The sequence below is a fragment of the Talpa europaea genome (genome assembly GCF_964194135.1).
Source record: "Talpa europaea genome assembly, chromosome: 9".
NCBI classification, from domain to species: Eukaryota; Metazoa; Chordata; class Mammalia; order Eulipotyphla; family Talpidae; genus Talpa; species Talpa europaea.
The window spans coordinates 20,815,529-20,838,480 of NC_140076.1; the positions used below are offsets into that span (position 1 = coordinate 20,815,529).

The following is a 22,952-nucleotide window of genomic DNA, read 5'->3' on the forward strand; positions in this document are numbered from 1 at the left end:
TTACATGACAGAGTATTTTTGACATTGTCCCATATAGGTACATAAAGAGTGTTTTGATTCTTTTTTACAATTGCATACAATTCATTGTAGAGCTAGAGCATAATGTATTTGAGCAGTCCCTGCTGACATTTTCATTCCTTACATCTTTAGCTATTACAAGAAATGCTGCATCTAATAACCTTATACATAGGTCATATTGCACATGATGGATTTAATGCAAGATAACTTTTTCAATTGGAATTGCCTTATCAGATTTATGCATTTTTATTTTTGACAAATATTGGCAAATTGCTTTCTATAAAGATTGTCAATTTACAGCCCCAACAACAAAGTATGAGAGCATCTTTCTTTGCATCTTTTTGAACAGTGTTATCAGACATTTTGATGTTTGCCAACCTGTTAGTTGAATAATGGTATTTTAATCTACAGTTTAAATTTCAGTGAATTTTATATTTTCACATATGTTTGGAATTGTGAACTGTTTGTATTTCCTTTTCTCTGAACCATCACATTTTAAACAGAACTTTAAATAGTGTTGTGTTTTTTGTTGACACAGTAAGAATTCTCAATCTATTTCATGGAAATCGATTATTTTTCAAGTAACCCCAAGAGAAAGAACTCTATCTTTTTTTATGTTATAAAAGTCTAGATAACAAAGGAAATCTGTTCCTCAAAGATTTAGAAGAATTTAGTAGAAGAAATATTTGTGCCTGGATTTTTTTTTTTTAAGAAATATTTCTCTGGCACTTTTCCCGTTTCTTTCTTTTAGCAATTTTTGTAATTGTAACTTTTTTTTCTGGAAAGTGCAACTGTTTCATTAAGGTTTATTTCACCTGTATTTTGAGATACAAAAAATATTGTTAATCTCCTCTATATAGACCTGTACTATAACTTTCTTCATCGGTTTTCTATACTCATTTTCTTTTTTGATTGGGCCAACCTAGTGATTTATTTCATTTAGTTGTTTTTCAGACACGCTTTTAGATTTATCAATTCTACTTTTTAAAAATTGTGGCTGACCTTAACACATAAAAATACAAAGAGCTTATTAAGATTTAATACTATTAAAGCCTAATGTTTTGCCATATTCCACAATTTTATTTTAGAAATAAAATATTACAGATTGAGTTGAATCTCTCTTGCATGGCTTATCCTAATAACATTCTTTTTCCCCAAAGGCCATGGTTATTTGGTGTCCATCATTCCATGCATGTATCATTTCACACAATACATAGACTTGTTTCACGTTTATAAATTTTATAGAAGTTGCATTGTGTATATCTTTCTGCAATTTGCTTTTTCCACTCAATGTTGCTCTTAGATTTATACATGGGTTTCTAATTTATTTTTAACTGAATAGTATCGATTATATGATCATGCAGGTTCTTCCTTTCTGTTTAGCTCTTTAGTGTACCTGGGTAACAATTTGCTATTCAAATAACTGAAGTGGTTTCTGGTTTCTGACTGGACTCCGAGATAGGACACCTATGAAGTAGCCTTGTCAAAATAATTTGACCTTGAGTGTCTTCAAGACCTCAGGTCTAATCCTAAGGTCTAACCCATTTACTAGAAGTAGAGGGATAGAGGAGCATAGTAAACAACATCTTTGGGATGTAACCAGCAAAATCCAAATCCTGGGAGAGTGCAGAGGATAAACACTTTGTATTTACAAGGAAAAATAGGCCTGGCAAGGATCCTACAGATTAAAGTGGGGGTCATGTCAGTTCCATTGTGTGAAATGTTTGAATCCCACTTTAAATATGAACTCTGGATATTTGATAATGTTAAGCAATTGTTAAGAGGATATAGTGGTGGTTGTGTTCATTTTTTTTTTTTTTTTAAGTAACTGCCCTTTATAGAGATAAATACCTCTGGTATTGATAAAATGGTAACATCTGGGGCTTCTAAATAATATGTGAATGAGGGTGGACTATGAAGACCAGTATGAAACACGCTTGGCCATCATGTTAGAGTTGTTGAATGTAGATGATGGGTACATGGGAGTTCACTGTATTGTTACTCAACTTATATTGGTGTTTCCTTAATAAACATTTTCTTTAAATGATTGTTACCTGTTGTAGTTCATGCCAGGAATATGTGTTTCAGTATTAGGAAATTTATTAATGAAAGACAACAAACTAATAAATTAAAATTATATCTCAAATGTACTATAAAAGCATTTGGTAAAGCATTATTTGCACCTGATTTTAAAACTTTGCTAAAATGAAAAGGTTGTTTCCTTAAGAAATTATTAGTAAGAATAATATATGTATAGCCCTATCCAAAAGTATACATAACATCATGCTTAAAACATTACCATACTCCCCAAAATATCAGAAATAAGCTATGAATAATACCAGTTATTACTATTTATGCATACAAGAGCTGGGGTACAGGCCAGAGGTGTGGAGGGGTGAGAGGATTCACGAGACAGTGGGGAACAGGCAGATTGACAGTACACTGCTGAGTGCAGTGAGTCATTCAGGAGAGGTCTGCTGCACCATGTGGGTTGCTCCCTGGCAGAGGCTGCAAACAGCTTCAGGAGGCCCAACTATTTTTAGGTTAATTACAGACTCATAAAGTTGTAAGAAATATAAAGGTTGCATTTCTCCCAGTTTTCCTCCATGGTAACATCTTGCATAACTATAATAGAACATCACAACATGAAATCACACATTGATACAGTCCGACAGACTTACAGGTACTTGTATGTGCATGTGTATATTTAGTTCTGTGCAGTTTAATGCATATTTAACCACCACCATAGTCAAGGTACAGAATATTTCCACCTATGCAATTTCCTTTGTGATGCACTGTTGAAAATTTCACCCACCTTTTTTCCCATTTGTCCTTAACAATTGGCAGTTATTCATCTATACATCCCTGTAATTTTGTCCTTCCAAAAATCAGCAGAATCATGTTTGGGGATTGGCTTTTCTCACTCTGCATAATATCCTTAGAATCTGAATTATGTGGCTCAGTAAATACTTAATTCTTGTTCATCCAAGTAGCATTATTACTGTGTCAGTTAACACAAAAGACTATTTGTAGGTATTGACTATTGCAAATAAAACTATGAACATGTTTGCATGTTAAATGTGAATGTAAGTTTTCATTTTTCTAAATGCCCTCAAGTACAATCATTGGGTTGTATGGTAATTGCATGTTTAGGTTTTGTAAGAACTATTTGCAGAGTGAGTATATACTTGCATTCCCACTGGCAATGCATCAGTGATGTAGTTTCTCTGCATCTCCAGCATTTGGTGGTCACTGTTCTTTTACACCATTCTGGTAGGTATGTAGTTAAAACTCATGGTTTAATTTGCATTTCCCATAGGATAAAGATGTTGAAATTATTTGCATGTTCATATTGGCCATGTGTAGATGCTTTTGTGAAACGTTCTTGCCTATTACCTGTTTTTAAATTTGAATGCTTTATTGTTGAGCTTTGAGAATTTATATATTAGTCCTTAATTTTTCCATTTTTGAATCGTTCTTTTAGCCTCACAATTAAGAACTCTTATTAGCTCTAGATCCTAAAGGTCTTCCTCCTGTTTTTGTTTCTAAAATTTTACACTTAGGGGCCTCCCTGGAGGCAAAAGGGGTTGAGTCGCAGCACTGGGAAGCTATCTGCAGCCTCTGCAGCGTGAGTTTGATCCCCAGCCAGCCAGGGAGATACCCACATGGCACAGTAGACCTCTCCTATCTTGCCTGCTGTTCCCCTCAGCAGTGTATTTTAAGATTTGTTCATGTAAGAACTGGGGCACAGGCCAGAGGTGTGGGAGGTAAGAGGACGCGAGTGTGTGGAGATCAGCAGTGTATTTTAGTCTGCCTGTTCTGCTCCCCATTCTGGTGACTCCCTGCAAGTCTGGCCTGTACCCCAGTTCTCACATGCATAAATCAATCTCTCTTTCTAAAAAAAATGCTACTCAGGGTAACCAAAATATGGTTATTAGGCAATATATAGTCTGCTTGTGAAGCTATGTGTTGAGAATGACCATAACTATGATATAGTAATGCTTTTGGTAACACACAGAAACAAGATCAAAAATTGTTACACTTAATCAAGAAGGAGCATGTGGTTAACTGCTAAATTAAACACGCTGGTTTCATGAATAAAACCTAGAGTGATAGCAGTTTTAAATTACTGGTAACTAAATCAGGGACAGTCAAGAACAAGTTGATTAGTAAATAATAAGTTAAAATAGTTCTGGCTAAGAAGATCAAGGATTGAGTCCTAAATTAGCCAATTTGGTTCCTATCTAGTACATGAAACATCTTTCATGTCACCTAGAAACCAGCTGATAGTAAGAAAAACTAAGAAATTAAACTCCTGCTTAGAAATAAAACCAAAACAAACATCTCGTTTTCAAAAATGCCTTTATTAATAAGTGACAACTAGGTTGGTTGTTCCTCTTTGCCTTCTTCCTCATCACTGGTTTTCTGGACAGGTCACATCATCCTGCCAAGTGAAGGACATGATCACTCCAAAAGATGTAAGAACCAGTTACCAGTTTTCAAACATTTATTAACATCAAGTAAGCTCCCTAACACTGAATATTAAGAAATATGATATTTAAGACTATTTAATGATCTATATAACTAAGGCTTCTTTAAGATAGAGATTAATTTAACATCATACCTGTTACCACCCAGCTATTGCTGTTTAAATCTGGCTTCCATTTTTCTACAATAACTTTTGGGAGGAACCAGAATCTTTTTGTAAAAAGCAGACCTCTAACATTAAATAGATCAAATTAAACTGGCACCCTCTCCTTAGGTGTAACAAACAGCCCTCGTACTACTTTTTACGTTACAAACTTTTATCATGACAGTTTGAAGTGACAACTACTGCTACATAAAATATTTTTATTAGACGAGGGTCACCTAATATTCATGTTACCTTTTTGTAAAATAGCTTTATTGGCTCACAAACTCAGAAGGCTGTTGAAATTATTTCCACTACTTAATATATATTCCAACACAAGTAGTTAATTTTGTACTAACACAAGAATCCTTCCGAAGGCAGTTTACAAAGCAAAAATCACACAACTTACCTAGACACCTCTTCTGCCTAACAAGTTGTCGTTTTCCTTCTTTGTTGATTCATGCTGTGTGATGTCTTGAGAATAGATATCCACCTATCATTAAAAATGCAATTTTATTATTTTTTAAAGATTTATTTATACAAACACTGGGGTACAGGCCAGAGGCTCGGGAGGATGAGAGAATTCACCAGAGACAGAGCGGGGAGCAGGACAGGCAGAAGGACCGAAGTACACTGCTGAAGGGAGCAGCAAGCACGACAGGAGAGGTCTGCTGCGCCACGTGGGAATCTCCCTCGCCGGCCGGGAATCGAACCTGCACTGCAGAGGCTGCGGATAGCATCACTGTATGGTGCTCAACCCGCTGTGCCACCGGGGAGGCCCCAAAATGCAGTTTTACTAAAATAAAATGCTAATAGACGTATTTTTTATTCACTTTTTTAGTGCTTTACAATTTTACGCTAACATTTTGAAATACAGGATTAGGTCCAAAGTCAGTGGGGGTGGTTTGTTTTGGGTTGGTCATTGGTTAGGAAAGACCCAGGCCACACCAAAGTTAGTCTCCCATTTTCTTATGTGTACTTATAGCACTTTCTCTCCTACCAATGAGTTGACAACTATTCTTCTATTTATTAGGTTAAAAAAATTCTTGAACTTGAAATGGATTTAAGGTTAAACTTACTTCAAGTGAAATGAGTACTCCATTATCAGCCAACATCAATCATTCTTACCTAAAGAATAATAAGAAGTTGTTAATACAAAAGACAAGGGTAGAAAGGTTTGAAAATGCTAGTTAACTTCAAATTTTAAAGAGTAAAATTTCAGAGACAAAGATTGGGGGCAAGTTACAGCATTTAAAAATAGGAAGAAGCTTCATGGGGTGGAAAAAAAAATCTAGTATTATTTTACATAGTCACCTGAATTAGAATGAGTACTCTATCGTCTTTAAATTACAAAAGCCTAACTACTATTTTCACCAGTCTGAGCACAATGAAGTTTGACTGCAATCCCAAATATACTATCCCTTATGTGAAGGTATGTGACAACGTTTACCTTACCCAGTGTGTTTTAACATAAGTTTTTTTTTTTTTTTTTTTTTAATGAAAAGCACATACCCTGTTCCCCATTCAAGAATGCCTTCCATTTTCAGGTGAACTGAACCACCTTCAGCAGGAGTCCTCCAAGAGTGCCCTCCCCATTCCACAGTACACAACACTGCAGTTGTTATCCTCGTATTTGCCTCCTTTCCCTCTAAGTCCTCACTGAGCTTTTAGTTAGGGCAGGGAAACTATGCCTTATCAGAACAGCAAGGAACCAAGTTTTTCAGAGGGAGAAGATATTCACCTTCACTATATATACCTGGCAAGGGCCACTGTACACAAAAACCAGAAAGATCAGCCTTAATTCAAGTTCCAGGTTTTTCTTCCTCCCTGCTTATCAGTTACTGCCAAGGGTATAGGAATAGAGTTCCCTGTTGCACATGTACCATCCATAAGGGATACTATATCGTTTTGCATTCTTTACCCATTTCTCCAGATTGTCCTATTCTGCATCCAGCCCCCTCTTTTCACCCTCCAAAGAAAATCTCAGCACTGGTGTTCAAATGCAACATTTATTTTAATGTTTGATGGTTTACCAGCAACTGTGGGATGTCCACAGTTGAATCTTAAAAATTGCCAATCATTATCTAGCAGCAATGACAGATGATTAGGAGCAGTCAAATCCTCTAAATTCTTTCCCTAATAGGCAGCCATTTGAGAACTGCACTAGCTAAAAGAGCACTGAAACATTATCAGCTAAAGCCAAAACCAAATAAAGGCCCAGAACAACATCCCGGCTCTCTAAAACCTGTCCAAAATCATTAAGGGAAAGACAGTAAATGCAGGACTGTGGATCATGTCACTGCAGCTGACAATGATTAACAATAGGAGACATGCAACCCCCCATTAAGGTTTAACGTCCAAAACTAGTCACACGCATCTCTTATATTGGGGAAAAGTGAGACTATTATGCATTCTTGCAGGTTTGCAACCTTGTTTGAAGAGCACCCATTGCATTTCTTTTATCTTTCAGAAAGCACCGGTATCTGTTCCAAGGGCCTAACAGTACGAAAACGCATTCTGGCATCACACCTCTGAACTTCAGACAGTTCTCATTAAAAATAACATTGGCTTGTAACAAGAAAAAGACTATGAAATACAATGCAGGCACCTCGGTATAGTGTTATTACTGAAACCCATTTATTCCGTTTTTTGGCTGATTTTTAGAAAACCCTCTGCACTAATATTCACAAATTGTAGCTACATACAAATTATAACTAGTAAGAACTGACCCAGGTCACAGGTTTCTCATTTGAAAGTGCAAAAAGTCTATCTTGAAATAAGCAGAATGAAGCAAAATTATACCCCCACCCCCAATGATGTTCCTGAAGTTCATACATTACAAAGTACATTCTCTTAAAATTGTTAATGACTGAAGACATAATCCTGAGCTTTTACTTCTAAGAACACTCAATCTCTAAATCACGGTAGGCAACAGTTGGCTATTGAGTTAATGCATTTTTGCCACAAGAAAACCCCTTCGGTTGTATGCCAATTTAGTGACGTGTGTCACCAATACTAAGTATTGTATTTAATCAGCATTGTTATTAGTATATAGCTAAACTAGTTACCACTTGCTCTTTCATCTATCAGAAGAGTAAAGTATCATTTGCTTGAATGGACTAAGTATTAAAGTACAACTCTGTCCCCACCCTTGTGAATTGCTTGCCGAAGAGCAAGCCATTTTTCTGGATACAATGGAAGAAAATTCTCATTCATGAAGAGTTTTCACCGACATTTATGCAAAGTAAACCAAACTTTCCAGTTATAGAGCAGAAGACATTATAATGAAAGCTGTTTCTCATGCATGCTAACTTCAAACCAGTTCAGAGACCCAAGTTAAGTTGAATTGAGGTCTGGAACAACAGGTGATGCAACCTTAAAAGTCCTAAGCAACATAAGAAGGTGCTTTTGAAGATATTTTTTGATAATTAAACATTTTGGATCATAATGTCACATCCCCATGGCTAAGGGAACCAAAATCAAACGGCTACTCTGAACATTTGCAGTTGACCCTACAGAAAACGACGAGGTCTTATGACTGGGAAATGATTCCCAACATGTATACAACTGTAGGCAAGTCAACGTGCCACACCACTTTCCCCCAGAGGTTTAGAGCATATAGACATATTCAGACAAATCACATAACTCAAAACTATTCACGTTAGATTCCCATCTAGGCCCAAGTTAGTAACAAAGGTGTTCCCATGAGTCGATTTTTTTAAACTCACATTACAAAAAACTGTACCTTTTAGTCTTAATTCACTCCCCCTGCAGAATTACCAATATTGCATTCTGAAGTTACTGATAACTGCTGACCTATGGGCAGGTCAGTTTGCTACAACAGAGACTAATTATCACATGCTATACAGTCCATGTCAAGATGCTAAAAGCACTACCCAAGTATGGTTTGGTTCCCACCCCACACCATCGATGTGCTCCATGTTATCTTCAGTTACAATGCAACTAAAGAAAACCACACAACTGAGTCAGATATACGGAAGAATCAAGTTTGCACTTTTTATCTGAGAACTGCAACAGCACTGTGTTCTGCCTCACAAATTACAGCTCTAAACCCAAACCCACACAGTTTTGATAAATGCTAGCTTTACCATACAAGTGTTAGGCGCTGCACTGTAATTTCATTGTCAGAAGTGTGATGTCAGAATGCCCACGGAATAAAAGTACATAGCAAGTCACCAAGTTAGATTATATTGCTTGTTACCTACCTGTATGCAGTCGGCAATGAGAATCTTGGAGCAAGCAGGAATACTACATCCGGGTCCTAATGTCCATTGCCATTTGCGGTACTACGTTCCTCACAGTTACGCACTGCAGAAATGCTGGCTAAATGCAGTTATGTAGCAGGCCACTACTTTAATAGTGCATAATTGCAGTCCAAGAACACCAGAAAACATTCCGCCACTACTTAGTGGCTTGCCCAAGAAAAGCCAAGTATCTGAATTTTTGTCTGCCATAAAATGCCACTTATTAGAATTGCACAGGCGTAACATTACAATTTCCCAAATTACCTGTTTTTTATTAATGGTATAAAACATCTATAGAGTGGTGGGGTTTAGAGTACTAGGAGTTTAGTGTTCTAAGCCAAGAGGATCATTTCACTAAATACTGTGAGCCAATAGCCAATGGGTTAAGCTTGTAAGATACCTCTTAAATACAGTGGGGTCTCTGAGAATATAGTTTTTAAAGATTAGGAGGAGTGAGTTTTAAAATAATCAGTGCTCCTCTTAAGACAAAATTATGAGAGAGGGGAGAAGAGGGGGATTGGGGGCAGGTAGTTTCTTTAAATGAGGGGAAAAAATGGCTAAAATACTTCAATCAAAAGTACTCCTCTCCCTTTCCCACCCAGGTTTATGTCAGCTTAGGAAACTGCGTTTTTAAGATGATCTGAGTTCACATTAGATTAAAACCTAATCATATACATTGCCAAGACTTATTGAAAGTCTATTTGAATAGCTTACAACCCTTGGTACCCTGCTGTTTCAGTGATGATGAAAATCAAAACTTAGTTGAAACTAAGCAAACATTACTTGCTAAACAACGTTCAGCAATTCTACAGCCCACAGGAAGTATGGCTATCAAGAGACACAACTTTCAGGAGATTATCCATTAGCATCCTTTCACCACTCTTCAAAGGTACAGTACTACCAAAAGCTTATTTTAGGGGTCTGTGCCAGCATCCCTTATAAAGAAAGGCATGTAATCTGAAAAATAAACTGAAACATTAATTTTATAGGCAGATTTTCCCATTTCCCCACCAGCCCCCACCCCCACATTCACGTTCACCCTCTGTGGGTGTCCCATGAACACCCCTTATTTTCTTATAGTTAGTGGAGTCCCTACCATACAATTCAATCAAATTGTAGCAAGACTCCTTTCTTATCAAGACCCTTGTTTCCAATACAGAAAATGACTTGGGACAAAACTTCCTCATTGATACAATTATAGAGCTACCCATATTTCCAAGTCTCTTGGTGAACAGAAATAATGAACATTTTCTAATGAGATTCTCTCCCTTAATTAGCACACCATATACCTGTCAAACCACCATATTTTGGTGACATGCCTTATGTTCCACTAGTGTTTTACTTTTAGTATTATCCAGTTTCCTATGCAGAAAGTGCTGTTTTTTCAACAATAGGTATCCCTTTGTAATCAGGCACAAAACTAGCTTCAGCATTTTAACAAAGATTTGATTTAGAATTTTACTTTGCCAATTAGCACCAACAACAGAGGTGAAAAAGAGGAAGACACATTCCATAGTAAGAATTCTATAATGTACAAATTTGAATGGAAACATAACTAAGAACAAAGCCAAACCATTCACTTTACCTACTTTTAGTAAGTTGTTCCTCTGCTAACAAATTTACACTGGGAAAGCAGGTTCCCACAGACAACGATACCGATCTACTTAACATTAAATCGAAATCTTATTCTAATTGAAGGAGAGTCAATGAAGTTGACAATAAATTGACAACACCATTGAAACACTCGTTTATGGTGGGAAGAAGAGATATTTGTATAGTGTGGCATAAGCAACTATCTCCAAATTTAGTGCGACATAAAAAGGAAACTATGGAAAAACTAGTTAACAAATTTACAGTTAAGAATGGTCACCTGCAACCCTATTTATTAACAATCACCACTAGCTCTTCGAAAAGGAAATAGATTTTTATAGTCCTACAATGTCGCCCAACAGAGATAGCACAAGGAGACGTAAAAGTTAGCAAATGTATTATCTACTTTATGTTACTAGACTTATTTTCAAGTTGAATTTTCTGGACTAAACTCCATCTTTATAAATCACTGTAAGTAATACATGAAAAGACTTCATGTTTAACAATCTTTAATTCAAATGTGAAGGTTCAATACAAGCCATTTGTAGGGCTTGGGACTTGTTCTTTTTAAAAAACAAGAATGGGGGAATGCAACAAAATTATCTTCCCGCTTTTTCTTCAAAACTTTTAAGGAAAGGATAGGTCAAAAGGCCAATAAAAGATCCATTTAGTCATACCCGCTTTCTCCCTCTACCAACAGTCTTACACCCATTCCATAATCTTAATACACATTCCTGAATGGAGATTTACAGTTCAGCTTTGCTTACATAACTGTTTAAAAATACTTAACACCAACTTGCTTCCTCTAATGCCAAACAAATCAATCATCGAACTACTTCAATATGCATTTCTTCTTTTTAAAAACAAGGGGGTACTTATTTGTAGAAAGCAATACGTAGCCTACAAATATTATTTCCCAGAAATGGCACACGCCATTCGAACGCCTAGACACTCTCATGCTTTCAAAGTGGAATACCTATAGCCTAATGTGCATAGAAGCATGAATGGCAAAGTTGAAGATCAATATCTATTTTTTCTATTTATTTGAAGCACAGTAAAAAAAAAATTGGTACACTTTGGAAATTCAGTGGCACAAGGTACACTGCCATAACTTGAGGGACATTATACAGTTTAAAAAAAAAAAAGGAAATAAAAAGGAAAAAAAATTCCCATTTCAAACACTGCATTACATAATTTTACCTGCCCCGAACAGACCATTTACAAATAGTAGGTCGATAAACTGCTAACATCCATAAAAAGGTAGCTTTCTTACTAAAATGCAAGAATTTAAAAGATTGGTATCTAAACAAGAAAAGACAAAAACAAACTGGAATGAAAGCCTAGATATCACATCTAAAATCGGGGTTTTTTGTTTGGGCCTTCATACTCTTCTCTCCCTCTACCATATCCTGCTGGAGTTCCAGGCCCCATTCCCCTAGGACCCTGTCCACCCACAGGTCCCGCACCTCCCTGCCCAAAGCGCTCAGTACGCTATTGGAACAGTAATTAACAGTTCATTATATGTAGTTGATGTCCATGTGTGTTAAGTAAATATTTTAGAAGGTTCCGTAGTCAACGTTCGTCGATACAATCACCAATGAGTCGATCCACAGGTACCGGGAACATAGAAAGGAAAAAAGGGTAATTTGAAAATTAGTTTACGATAATACATGCCTTGTGGTATGTTCCCACTTGAGCCATTCTCATACACCTGTTTCAAAGAACAGATCTTCCCTGTAGTGCTAAAAAATTTAAGAATTAGTACAGATGTGAAAACCCATTCCAAAATGAGTTTTAAGAAATTTCACATCAAATTAACCCGTTGGAAAGCTTACAAACTTCTCAAAGTCTGAACAGGAAATTTAATTTCCAAGTAAGCCTTAAGAAGCCCAACCAGACAGATCCAATTCACTCAATGAAGTGACAAAGACCTACTCACCAGTTAGTGGCATGTGCTGCATTAGAAACCTTGTGCTTTTCAAGATCTTAAGACACATCTGCTAAGTTGCAGAAATCTTAAAAGGTTCAAAGTTTTAATAAAATGCTACCAGACTACAAAAAGAAAAAGCATAAAAGACTAAATGATTTAGTCACTTTACCAGCACAGTAACTTGATTAAAATAGTGTTGCCATATTTTCACAGGTACATACCACCTTCAGAGCCATCACTACATAACCAGAGCCAATTATATGTTCACAGTATTATTCTGTATTGTAATAAATTGAACATACAGCCCACCCTCATCATCAGCCCAACTTTTCCCTGTAGGAGTCTGAAAAGCCCACTGACACTTAGCTATGAGTCCAAGCTTGGGCTATTCCCCAGACAACATAACACCAAGCCTAAGAGACTGCAATAAAGCAGTGACTTCCTAATACCGTCTAGTGGTACTTCTGGTCTTAGAAACCTATGTACCCACACAGAAGGCCCCTACAGATATGCAAGCATAGCAGCTTGAACTATCATTCAAATTCCATTTTAAATAGTTACTGAGCATATTACTTCATAAGGCCAAAAAAAAGTGGGGGGGACAAAATACAAAAGTCTAAATGTCATGGGGTTTAAATGTTTCTATAGCATAATTTAAACATGTTTTCTGGAAAAAAAGTGTAAGGACTACTTGAAAAGACTAAATCTCAATCCTGTAAACGAATTTTCAAAATCTTAAAATTTTTAAAGTTTTAGAGCGCAGTGTACTTTAAATCTCAAAAAGCTCCAAAGAAAAATTTGAGGATTTCATGATTATGTTATTGAATCTTAGAACCAAAGCTACCTATGTTACATGAAATACAGAACCTTTACTGTGGGAACATTATGCGAAGTCAAAATTTACAGGTTAGCTACATACCTACAATTTTGCCTTTTAAGAAGCATATAAACCAAATGTTACCCACATAAATTTTTAAAGTTCAACTTGAAGAAAGCCAATACCATATTTAACCCAGCCACTTATGATATTCTAAGAATTAAGTAGATTTTTAAATAGATGAGGCCCCATGCTAAATTCTTATGGCCCTATTTTGTAAGATAAATCCAGTGAACTACATATATTGTGCTGCATCTTCCCTCCTTTGCCAAAAGCCTGTAAGAGAACTAATCAGAATCAATTCAGTTATGAAAATGTACTATTCTCTAAACCCACTTCTAAAACCAATATTCAGTTCTCCTAAGATTTGTAAAGCCCTAACACAGCCAACTCAGACCATTTCACTTGGATTGTTCTAAAGTATTCTGACAGGCTCTCTGTACAGCCAAAACATGGTACCATCAAGAAGATTTACATCAAAATGCACACAACTGGTATGCTTAAAGTCATCATTGATCTTTGCTACCCTGTAGCAAAACAGAGATGTCCGTTTATTTTGAAGGTGTACCTACAGACAGGCCCAACAGATGGGAAACGACGAGTCAAAACACTAAACAATTTCCTTTTCATGGGTAGAAGCCACACCAATACAGGTCAAAGACTTACTCATCACTAAAACATGCCTAGAACTACAAACTACAAGCCTGACTCATACTTATGGCAAATACCAGCTTAATGAATGACAGTTTGCCATTTGATTACTCTCACTTGGGTGTAGAATAATCAGGTACGTTATCTATATTTGGGAATTTGGATTTGCTATGCACGAGAGTGCAAAAGAGTACACAAGCAATATAATGGAAAGCAACACCTAATTCTACTTATTGCCAAAGATAACTCCACATACTGCTAACAGCAGTGACTTCTCATTGGCAACCATATCTGTTAGGTTACCACACAATGAGTTCTTCTATGTTGCCAAAGTATTCCTCAATATTACGATTTACATGATAGGGTAACTAAAAAAGGTCCAGTCACCTACTTTAAAAAAAAAAAAACAAACACACACACATAAGTGGGTGAAAATGAGAATTTCCTTTGTACTACGTCCCACGGGATACATTACCATGTCGCTTCCCATCATGGAACCACTCATGGTTGCTGGTGGAACTCCAGGATTAGCTTCATAACCTATGCCACCACCACCACCTAGCGGTGGAAATTTCTGGCCTCCTGAACCATAAGGATCTAGGAAACAAAAATGCTGATTACAACTCAACCAGAATACCACTCTCAAAGTATCGCTAATTAAATTTTCACGCTTACCTCCCATGTTCATTGCTCCTCCACCACCCATTCTCATGTCTCTTTCTCTCTGGAAGAAAAAAAACCCTTTCATATATCTGTACTATACTCATACCAAGCATTCTTGAGCACAAAGAAATTTCCAGAACTAAAACAAGGGACAACCTTACAAAGTGAATATTCTGACACAAGTTAAAACTCATCATCAGATCTATAAAACTCCTTTCCCAAGAAACTTTTTGGCACAACCAAGACAAAACCCAAGGTGTATCAGCCACAGCATAGTGCTGTAAGAAGAAAAAACATGGCAGTAAGGTGAAATGTAATTTCTAACTATGAAATTTTATTTTGGGTACGTACAAGTTTTGTTAGACAACTCCCAATTGGACTGCAGTAAAAGTTTACTTACAGGATCCATGTAGCCCATCCGGCTGTAACTTTCCTCTCTCTGACGTCTCATTTGTTCTTCCATCTCACGTTGACGGATCATCATTTCTTCTTCTCTTCTGCGTCGTTCCTCCTCTTGTCTATAAATTTTATCAAGCACATGAAGCAAAATATTACCTACATTTTATTAAATTCAGTTTGAAGAAACCTGGTCATTTTTAAGAGGTCTAGAAAAGCAAGGTTGCAGCAAACCAACACAAAGGCCTAAGGAGTGAGTTCAATGGAATAGCCCTAAGAAAATCTGACACTTAATTCCAATTCCACTTTAATACTTAAATATTTAACCTCTATATTTCATCTGACTCATCTAGCAAATTAAGTATACCTTTTCCCCTATATTTAGTGCAGAAAGTTTAGATTAACAAGATTTTACCTTAATTGCATTTCTTTACGTTTCTGCATTTCTTGATTGTGAAGTTCTTCCATACGCCTTAATTCTTCCTGGCGTCTCATCAGATCTAACATTGTAAAAACATTTTGAAAACATGAGTGTGATTCTATTAAGTTCAAAAATCAACTGATCATATCAGCAAACTTCACAGGTTTTTTTACCTTGACGCAAAAGATTTGCCTGATGCTCATGGTAGGCATCTTCCATTTCACTTTCCAATTTGTCTTTTGCATCTTTCATATTTTTTTCAACTTGTTCCCTTTGCTGTTTTTCCATTTCATCCAAGGACTTCCACCTCTGTGAATATTCATACTCAAATGTGCCATGCTGGGCAAAACGAGGAGGGGTTTCTCTCTCCCTGAAAATATACAAACATGAATAATTTGTGGATGCACACAAGAAATATTACCTGATTCCACTCTCTATCATTTAGAAGGAATACCAAAAAGGCAAAGACCACCTTCATTTATAAAAATATCTTGAAAGCAAAAATTATATCCCAGAATAGTGTAAAAGAAACAGGCACTAGATAAAGATAAATGCTACCTTTCTTATTACAATATAACAATTCTGTTTCCCTACAGCCAAATTCCTGTATTTTTTCCTCATCCTTAAAAGTGAGGTTTCCTACACATTACACAATTGCTGTAAGGCAAAAAACAAGATTGCATATGAAATGGACCCAACTTCAGAAACAAACACTAAGCATTTAAATAGTATCTTTAAAACCTCAAGGGCTTCCCTGGTGGCTGTTAAGTCTCAGCACTATCAAGCAATTGGAAGCCACTGCAGCATGACTTCCATCCATGCCCAGCCAGAGAGCTAACCCACATGGTGCAGCAGATCTGTCTCACCCACTGCTCCCCCTCAGCAGTGTATTTCAGGCGTTCCACCTGTTCCACTCCCCACTGTCTTTGGTGAATCCTTTCACCCACCACATCTCTGGCCTAACTCTTGTATGTACAAATAATTATTTAAAATAAACAAATAAAATTAAGTATATCAATCTCACTTTTGTGAGCCTCCCTGGTGGCACAAGGGGTTAAGTCTCAGCACTATCAAGTTATAGGCAGTCATTCCAAAACTGGTTCAATTCCTGCCCAGGGAGCTGGCCCACAGAGCAAAGTGGACCTCTCTTGTCTCACCCACTGCTCCCCCCGTCAGCAATATATTTCAGTGGATCTGACTGTTCTGCTCCTCACTGTCTCTGATGAATCTGCTCAACCACCCTCCCACCTGACCTACACCCCAGTTCTTATATACATAAATACATAAAAATAAATCTTTAAAAAAAAATCTTACTTTTGATACATTGGATTCTTCTGTGCAAGTTTTTCAGGAAGACCATCTTCATCATCTAACTGTTCAAGTGGTTCCACAATGACTGGACGGGGAGTTCTATTAACAAAAAATGGTTCCATCTTAATTCTGTTCTAAGTTAAACTTCCTCAGAGTAATTAGAAAAAGTACAAGAACTTACGTTGTCAGTAAGAAAACACCTTCACTGCATCTTTCAAATGCTTTTCTTGCCGCTGGTTTAGAGGCAAATTCAACAATGCCTTTCCCTGTAGATCTTCCACGATCATCCACAATTACAACAGCCCTTTCAATAGGACCAAACTGGCTAAAGGCTTCTTCCAACAGTTCATTGGAAACGTAAGGTGAAAGATTTCGAACAGAGAGAGCAGCAGCATGTGTGGCAAACCGAACTCGAAGCTGTCTACCTCTCATAGGTGTATCATCAAGTTCAGCTTTGGCAATTTCAGCCAAAGCTCTGGATTCCTGAAAGTATCAGACATACTTTTAATGACCTCCACATTGACTAATTTTTGCCATAAGCCCACCCACTCAGTTCAAGCATCACCAAGAAAACTTCCCTGGCATTCAGGGTAGGCAGTTAAATGCTTGAACCCTCCCACCCACCCCCACCTCCTCTTATAGATACCAGCAATTATGGACTTGTAACTGTCCTGCAAAAATTTTAAAGATTAACGTATCAGTTTAAAAACCAACAGGTTCACAGCAACAAAGAAAAAGACGCTTTTACTTCTACATAAAAATCGAACTCACAAGCTTAATAAATCCGAATCCTTTGCCTTTGTTGATAAAAACTTCCCCTGGCTCTCCATATTTAGCAAATAGTCTTTTGAATTCATCCTCTGTGATATCAGCAGGGAGATTCCCAACAAACAACCGGCAACGCTGAGTGTACGTTTTCTCTCCAGGCCTCCTCAAGAGAGACAAGTTGGCTTTAAACCCCTAATGAAAAAGAAAAGTAATTTTGAGATTTCAAGAACCTCTTGAAAGAAGACAAACCCATCAATACGCGCTTTTCTCAAATGGATTTTACCGACAGGGTCGCTCATCGGTTTCGTTTAAGATAAAGTCAAGGGCTCTACTACATTTGCAAGATGTCCAACACAATGACTACACTAACATCAAATCTGACCTAACCATCCAGAATGCTCGAGAATTAACACAAGCCTCTCCAAATACAAATGCTGTGCCCCAGACTAAACTGCACGACGCAAGCTAAGTATTAAATCACAAAAACGCAGCTATCGCCGACATGTTCTGCGCTACCAACCCTCTATTTCACTCCCTTCTCCCACCCCGCTCCCAGGACCGGCTGGCTGGAAAGGAAGGTCCGCCACAGCGTCTCTCCGCGGCCTCCCCCGGCCACCCGCCCGCCGCAGGCTCGCGGACCCACGCCGCCTGCCCCTCTCGGGGGCTGCAGCCCCGCCCTCCGCCGCCCGCGCGCAGGCGCGCTTGCCGGCCTCCAACAAAATGGAGGCCTGAGCGGGGAAGGGGACGGGGGAGGGGGGCCGCCGCCATCTTAGGGGAACCGACGCGTAGCTCCGAGAAGGACGCTCACCTCCGAGTCGGAGATCTTCTCCTCGCTGCGGCCGCCGGGGCCGCCGGGCGGGGGCCCCTGGTGGTGCTGCTGGTGGTAGGGCGGGTGGTGCTGGCGGCCCCCGCGGGGCTCCCCGCCGCCTCGGTGCGGCGGCTTGGGGTGGCCGCCGGGGGCGCCCAGGCCTGGGCCGCCGCCGGGCTTCGGCCCGCCTGGCATCTTGCCGCCTTTGGGGCCGCCGGGCCCTGGGCCCTGCTTAGGCCCGGGCCCCGGGCCGCCGGCGGGGGGAGGCGGTGGACCCCCGGCCTGGGGAGGTGTGGTGGGGACGCCGCTGCTCGGCGGCGCTGGCGGCGGCACCCCGGGGGGCGCCGAGGTGACGGCGGGCGGCGGAGTCGGGGTGGGGCCTGGGCCCGTGGGGGCCCCAGAGGTCGGCGGAGTGGCGGGCGGCGCCGAGCCGGACGCCGGAGGCGCGCTGCCTACGCCGGGAGCCGGGCCGGGCCCCTGAGGAACCCCGGGCTTGGATGAGTCCTGTGGCGGCGGCGGCTGCGGATGCGGCTGTTGATGCGGCGGGGGCTGAAGCGGCGGCGGCTGCTGTGGCGGCGGCTGCTGCGGCGGCGGCTGCTGCTGCTGCTGATGCGGAGGCGGCGGTGGGATGGGGGGCTTGGGGCCGCCCTGGCCCGGGCCGGGCCCCATGGGTCCGCGGTTCTGATTGAGGCCCATACCCGGCGGCGGGGAGCGGAAGTCGTGGAGGCCGCCGCGGCCCCCGCCGCCTCCGCGTCGGTGGAAGCCGCCGCCGCCGCCGCCGCGGCTCCGGAACCGATCCCGAGACATGTCTGGGACCAAAGGGCGGTCGAGGCAGAAGCGGAGAAGACGCGCTGGGAACGTGGAGGCCACCTTGCTTCGCACAAGATGGCGGATGACACAGGCGGCGCGCCGCCTTTGTCCTCTTCTTATATAAGCCAGCTGGCGTGGCCCCGCCCACTTCCCGATCGATCGCTTCCCTAGCCAATTGCAAGTACGATACTGGATGACACTAAGTTACGAAGCGCTGCTCTTTCCTATTGGTTCTCGAGTAAGAGGCGGGAGGCTTGGAGGCGCTGAGGCTTCCACTTGACCAATGAGTGCAAAAGGAGTTGGCTGTAGGCCACTGTGATTCGCTGGGAGAAATTTGAATGGGTCTGCCAGATCAATTTTCCCGTGAAAGCATATAGCCAGGGCCCTATCAGCTCCTGGGGAGAGCTGTTGGAGGGCTCTTTTTCTTCCTAGATTGCCTTTATAAGCAATCTGCTGGTATCCTTTCCTGGAAAGAACAGATGGTCTTTAGCTTAAAGACATAAATTGAGTTCCTGCTATCTACTCTACCTGAGCCAATATTAATTAGAGCTATAAACTTGTACTGATTTATAACATACACGTTCATTGATTTCATTTTGGCACCTCATGGGAGTACAGGTCGGTTCTAGCAGTATAAACTTCCCAGTAGGCTTATATGAGTACTCTCAGTTCAAACAGAACAGAGATCCTGGTTTTGTTTTTGTTTGCAGATTGAGACACAAACACAAATTACAAGAGGACTCTAACCTTTTCCCCTAATTTCACTACCATTCAGCATTTTATGAACACATTAAAGTTCTTAAAAATTGCAATATCAGACCTCCCTGGAGGCACAAGGGTTAAAGTCTCAGCATTATCAAGCTATCCCCAGCCACTATGGCATGAGTTCAATCCCTGGCCAGGGAGCTAACCCACATGGCGCAGCTGACCTCTCCTGTCTCACCTGCAGCACCCCGAGTGTATGTCAGTAGATCTGCCTGTTCTGCTCCCCACTCTGTCTCTGGTGAATCCTCTCACCCCCGCCACTCTAACCTGCACTCCAGCTCTTGTATGCATAAATAAATAAAAATAAATCTTTAAAAAGTTGCAGGGCCTCCCCAGTGGCCCAGCGGGTTGAGTGCAGCGCTATTAAGCTGTCTACATCCTCTGCAGCGCAGGTTCGATTCCCAGCCGGCCAAGGAGATACCCACATGGTGCAACGGAAGTCTCCTTCCTCGCCTGCTGCTCCCCTCAGCAGTGTCTTCGGTCCATCTGCCTGTTCTGCTCACCGCTCTGTCTCTGGTGAATTCTCTCACCCTCCGGCACCTCTGACCTGTACCCTAGTTCTTGTATAAAATAAGTAAATCTTTTTTAAAAATTGCAATATCAGCCTTTCAACCAGAACCACCATCTTCCAGTAAATCACCAAAATGATCAACATAAAGGGAAAGAGAAGAGGCACATGTAGATGGTCTCTAAATCTTTAAGAAAATATTGAGTTGTTTCTTTGGCCATGTCCATGAGAATCTATAAGAAAGGTGATAGCCCATTCAATAGAATGGGCACTGTTCAAAAAGGAGTGCCCCACAAATGTTACCATGGCAAAACTGGAAGAGTCTATAATACTACCCAGCATGTAGTGGGCAGTGTTGTAAACAAACAGTTAAGGGCAAAGTCTTGCCAGGAGCACTGATGTGTGTATTGAGAATATTATACTCTCTAAGAGCCAAGATAGTTACTAAAACATGTGAAAGAAAATGATCAGGAAAAAAAATGGAAGCCAGGGCCTCCCTGTTGGCATAGGGGTTAAACACAGTGCTATCAAGCTAACACCAGCTACTGCAGCATGAGTTTGATCCCCAGCCAGCCAGGGAGCAGCCCACATGGCACAGCCAACCTCTCCTGTCTGGCCCACTGCTCCCCTCAGCAGTAGATATGCCTGTTCTGCTCCCCACTCTCTCTGGTGAATCCTCTCACACACACCCCCTTACCTCTGGTCTACACCCCAGTTCTTGTACACGTGAAAAAATGAATCTTATAAAAAAAAGGAAGCCAGGGCCTCCCTGGTAGCACAGTGGTAGAGCGCTGGGCTGCGAAGCTGCCCGCAGCCTCTGCAGCACCCGTTCAATCCCCGATCTCCAGGCTAGGGTCCCACATGGCACGCAGACCTCTCCTGTGGCACCCACTGCTCCCCTCAGCAGTGTACTTCTTCATCAGTCTGCCTGTTTTGTTCCCTGCTCCTGCTCTCTTACACTCCTGTGCTTCTGACTGTGCCCAGTGCTTATATAAATAAATAAATAAATCTTTAAAAAAAAAAAGGGAAGCCAAAGAAAGCTATTTGAGTTCAGTTGCAGTGCCAGCCTGCTCCCCCCAGAGAAGCACACTTTGTGAGAACCAACAGGATGTTGTTTTAATCTTCAGTCTTGTTACAAAGAAGACTACTTGCTGTTACCTACCTTTGGTAAATAATTCTTCCATTAATATTAGCTCATGGCTCACTGTTCATCAACATCATTCAACATATTTGCCTCCTCTCTCCAACAATCTTTCCTTCCATGCTATAGTAGCCATCCCAATCTCAGTGTGGTCTTCTCTGTGTTTGTTATTGCCAACAATTTGGCAAAATTTCTGTTTCAAATATCCCAACTGATCACCTTTTTTCCTTCTGGTTCACATGTGATAGTAACTAACTCCTATTCTTTTACTTCATCAAAACCTCCAAACCAGGGGCCTCCCTGGTGGCACAGCGGTTGAGCGCTGGGTTGCGAAGCTGCCCGCAGCCTCTGCAGCGGCGGTTCGATCCCCGGCTGCTCCCCGGCCACCGGAGGAGGGTCCCACATGGCGCAGACCTCTCCTGCCGCCCGCTGCTCCCCTCAGCAGTGTACTTCAGTCCTTCTGCCTGCTCTGCTCCCCGCTCTGGCTCTGGTGAATTCTCTCACCTTCCCGTGCTTCTGACTGTACCCAGTGCTTGTATAAATAAATAAATAAATCTTTAAAAAAGAAAAAGAAAAAAGAAATTCAGCAGCTGAAAATATTTAAAAAAAAAAAAACAAACCTCCAAACCAGGGCCTCCCCTGATGGCGCAGCGGTTGTTGAGTGCTAGGCTGTGAAGCTGCCCGCAGCCTCTGCAGCGCCTCCATCCCTGGCTGCCGGCGAGGGTCCCACATGGCACTCAGACCTCTCCTGCCGCCCGCTGCTCCCCTCAGCAGTGTACCTCGGTCCTTCTGCCTGCTCTGCTCCCCGCTCTGGCTCTGGTGAATTCTCTCACCCTCCCGCACTTCTGACTGTACCCAGTGCTTGTATAAATAAATTAATAAATCTTTAAAGAAAAAAAAAACTCCAAACCAGTAGATGAGTTGCTTTTCACTGTCTCTCTTGTTGTTGTATTTGTATCTTGTGTCACCCAGTTTAGGTGTTACAATTGCCCACAAACACATATAACTTTTTTTTTCCTTTCTCACTTTTACTCACCTGGTAAAATCTCAACTCTAGGTGAGCCCAACAATTCACCTTCTTTAACTGGGGCTCAGGCTTTCACTGTAAATTCTTAACCACCTCAAAAATGCATTAGACTTTTCCTGGCAATCTTACTGAATTTCCTAGTAAGTTCACTTTCAGGAGTAGTATGCTTTATACTTTTTCTCTGTTCAAACTCCTACACCTTCTCATTCCACATTAACTGTTGACTTCATCATATATTTCTTTGAGAAGGGGAGAATCATGAAAGAGCAACTTGCTTATCTAGCTGGGAAGCCAGAAGCCTACATGTACTTATGCTCTTCTATCTTTCTGATAACATGAAAGATATGCCTATCAAAGGGAAAACCTTCCCTGG

General features: G+C 40.6%; 1 protein-coding gene across 1 annotated transcript; it reads right to left on the minus strand.

The window, feature by feature from the left end:
• Positions 1-11,453: 11,453 nt before the first annotated feature.
• Positions 11,454-19,135, minus strand: SFPQ (splicing factor proline and glutamine rich; the record flags this gene model as incomplete). The annotated part of the gene is made up of 10 exons (XM_084241687.1): positions 11,454-11,994; positions 14,437-14,558; positions 14,637-14,685; positions 15,025-15,142; positions 15,436-15,520; positions 15,615-15,811; positions 16,756-16,851; positions 16,934-17,235; positions 17,524-17,712; positions 18,329-19,135. The coding sequence occupies 10 exons, from the start codon at positions 19,133-19,135 to the stop codon at positions 11,857-11,859; spliced, it is 2,103 nt and encodes a 700-aa protein (XP_084097813.1). The 3' UTR covers positions 11,454-11,856.
• Between the last annotated feature and the right edge of the window lie 3,817 nt (positions 19,136-22,952).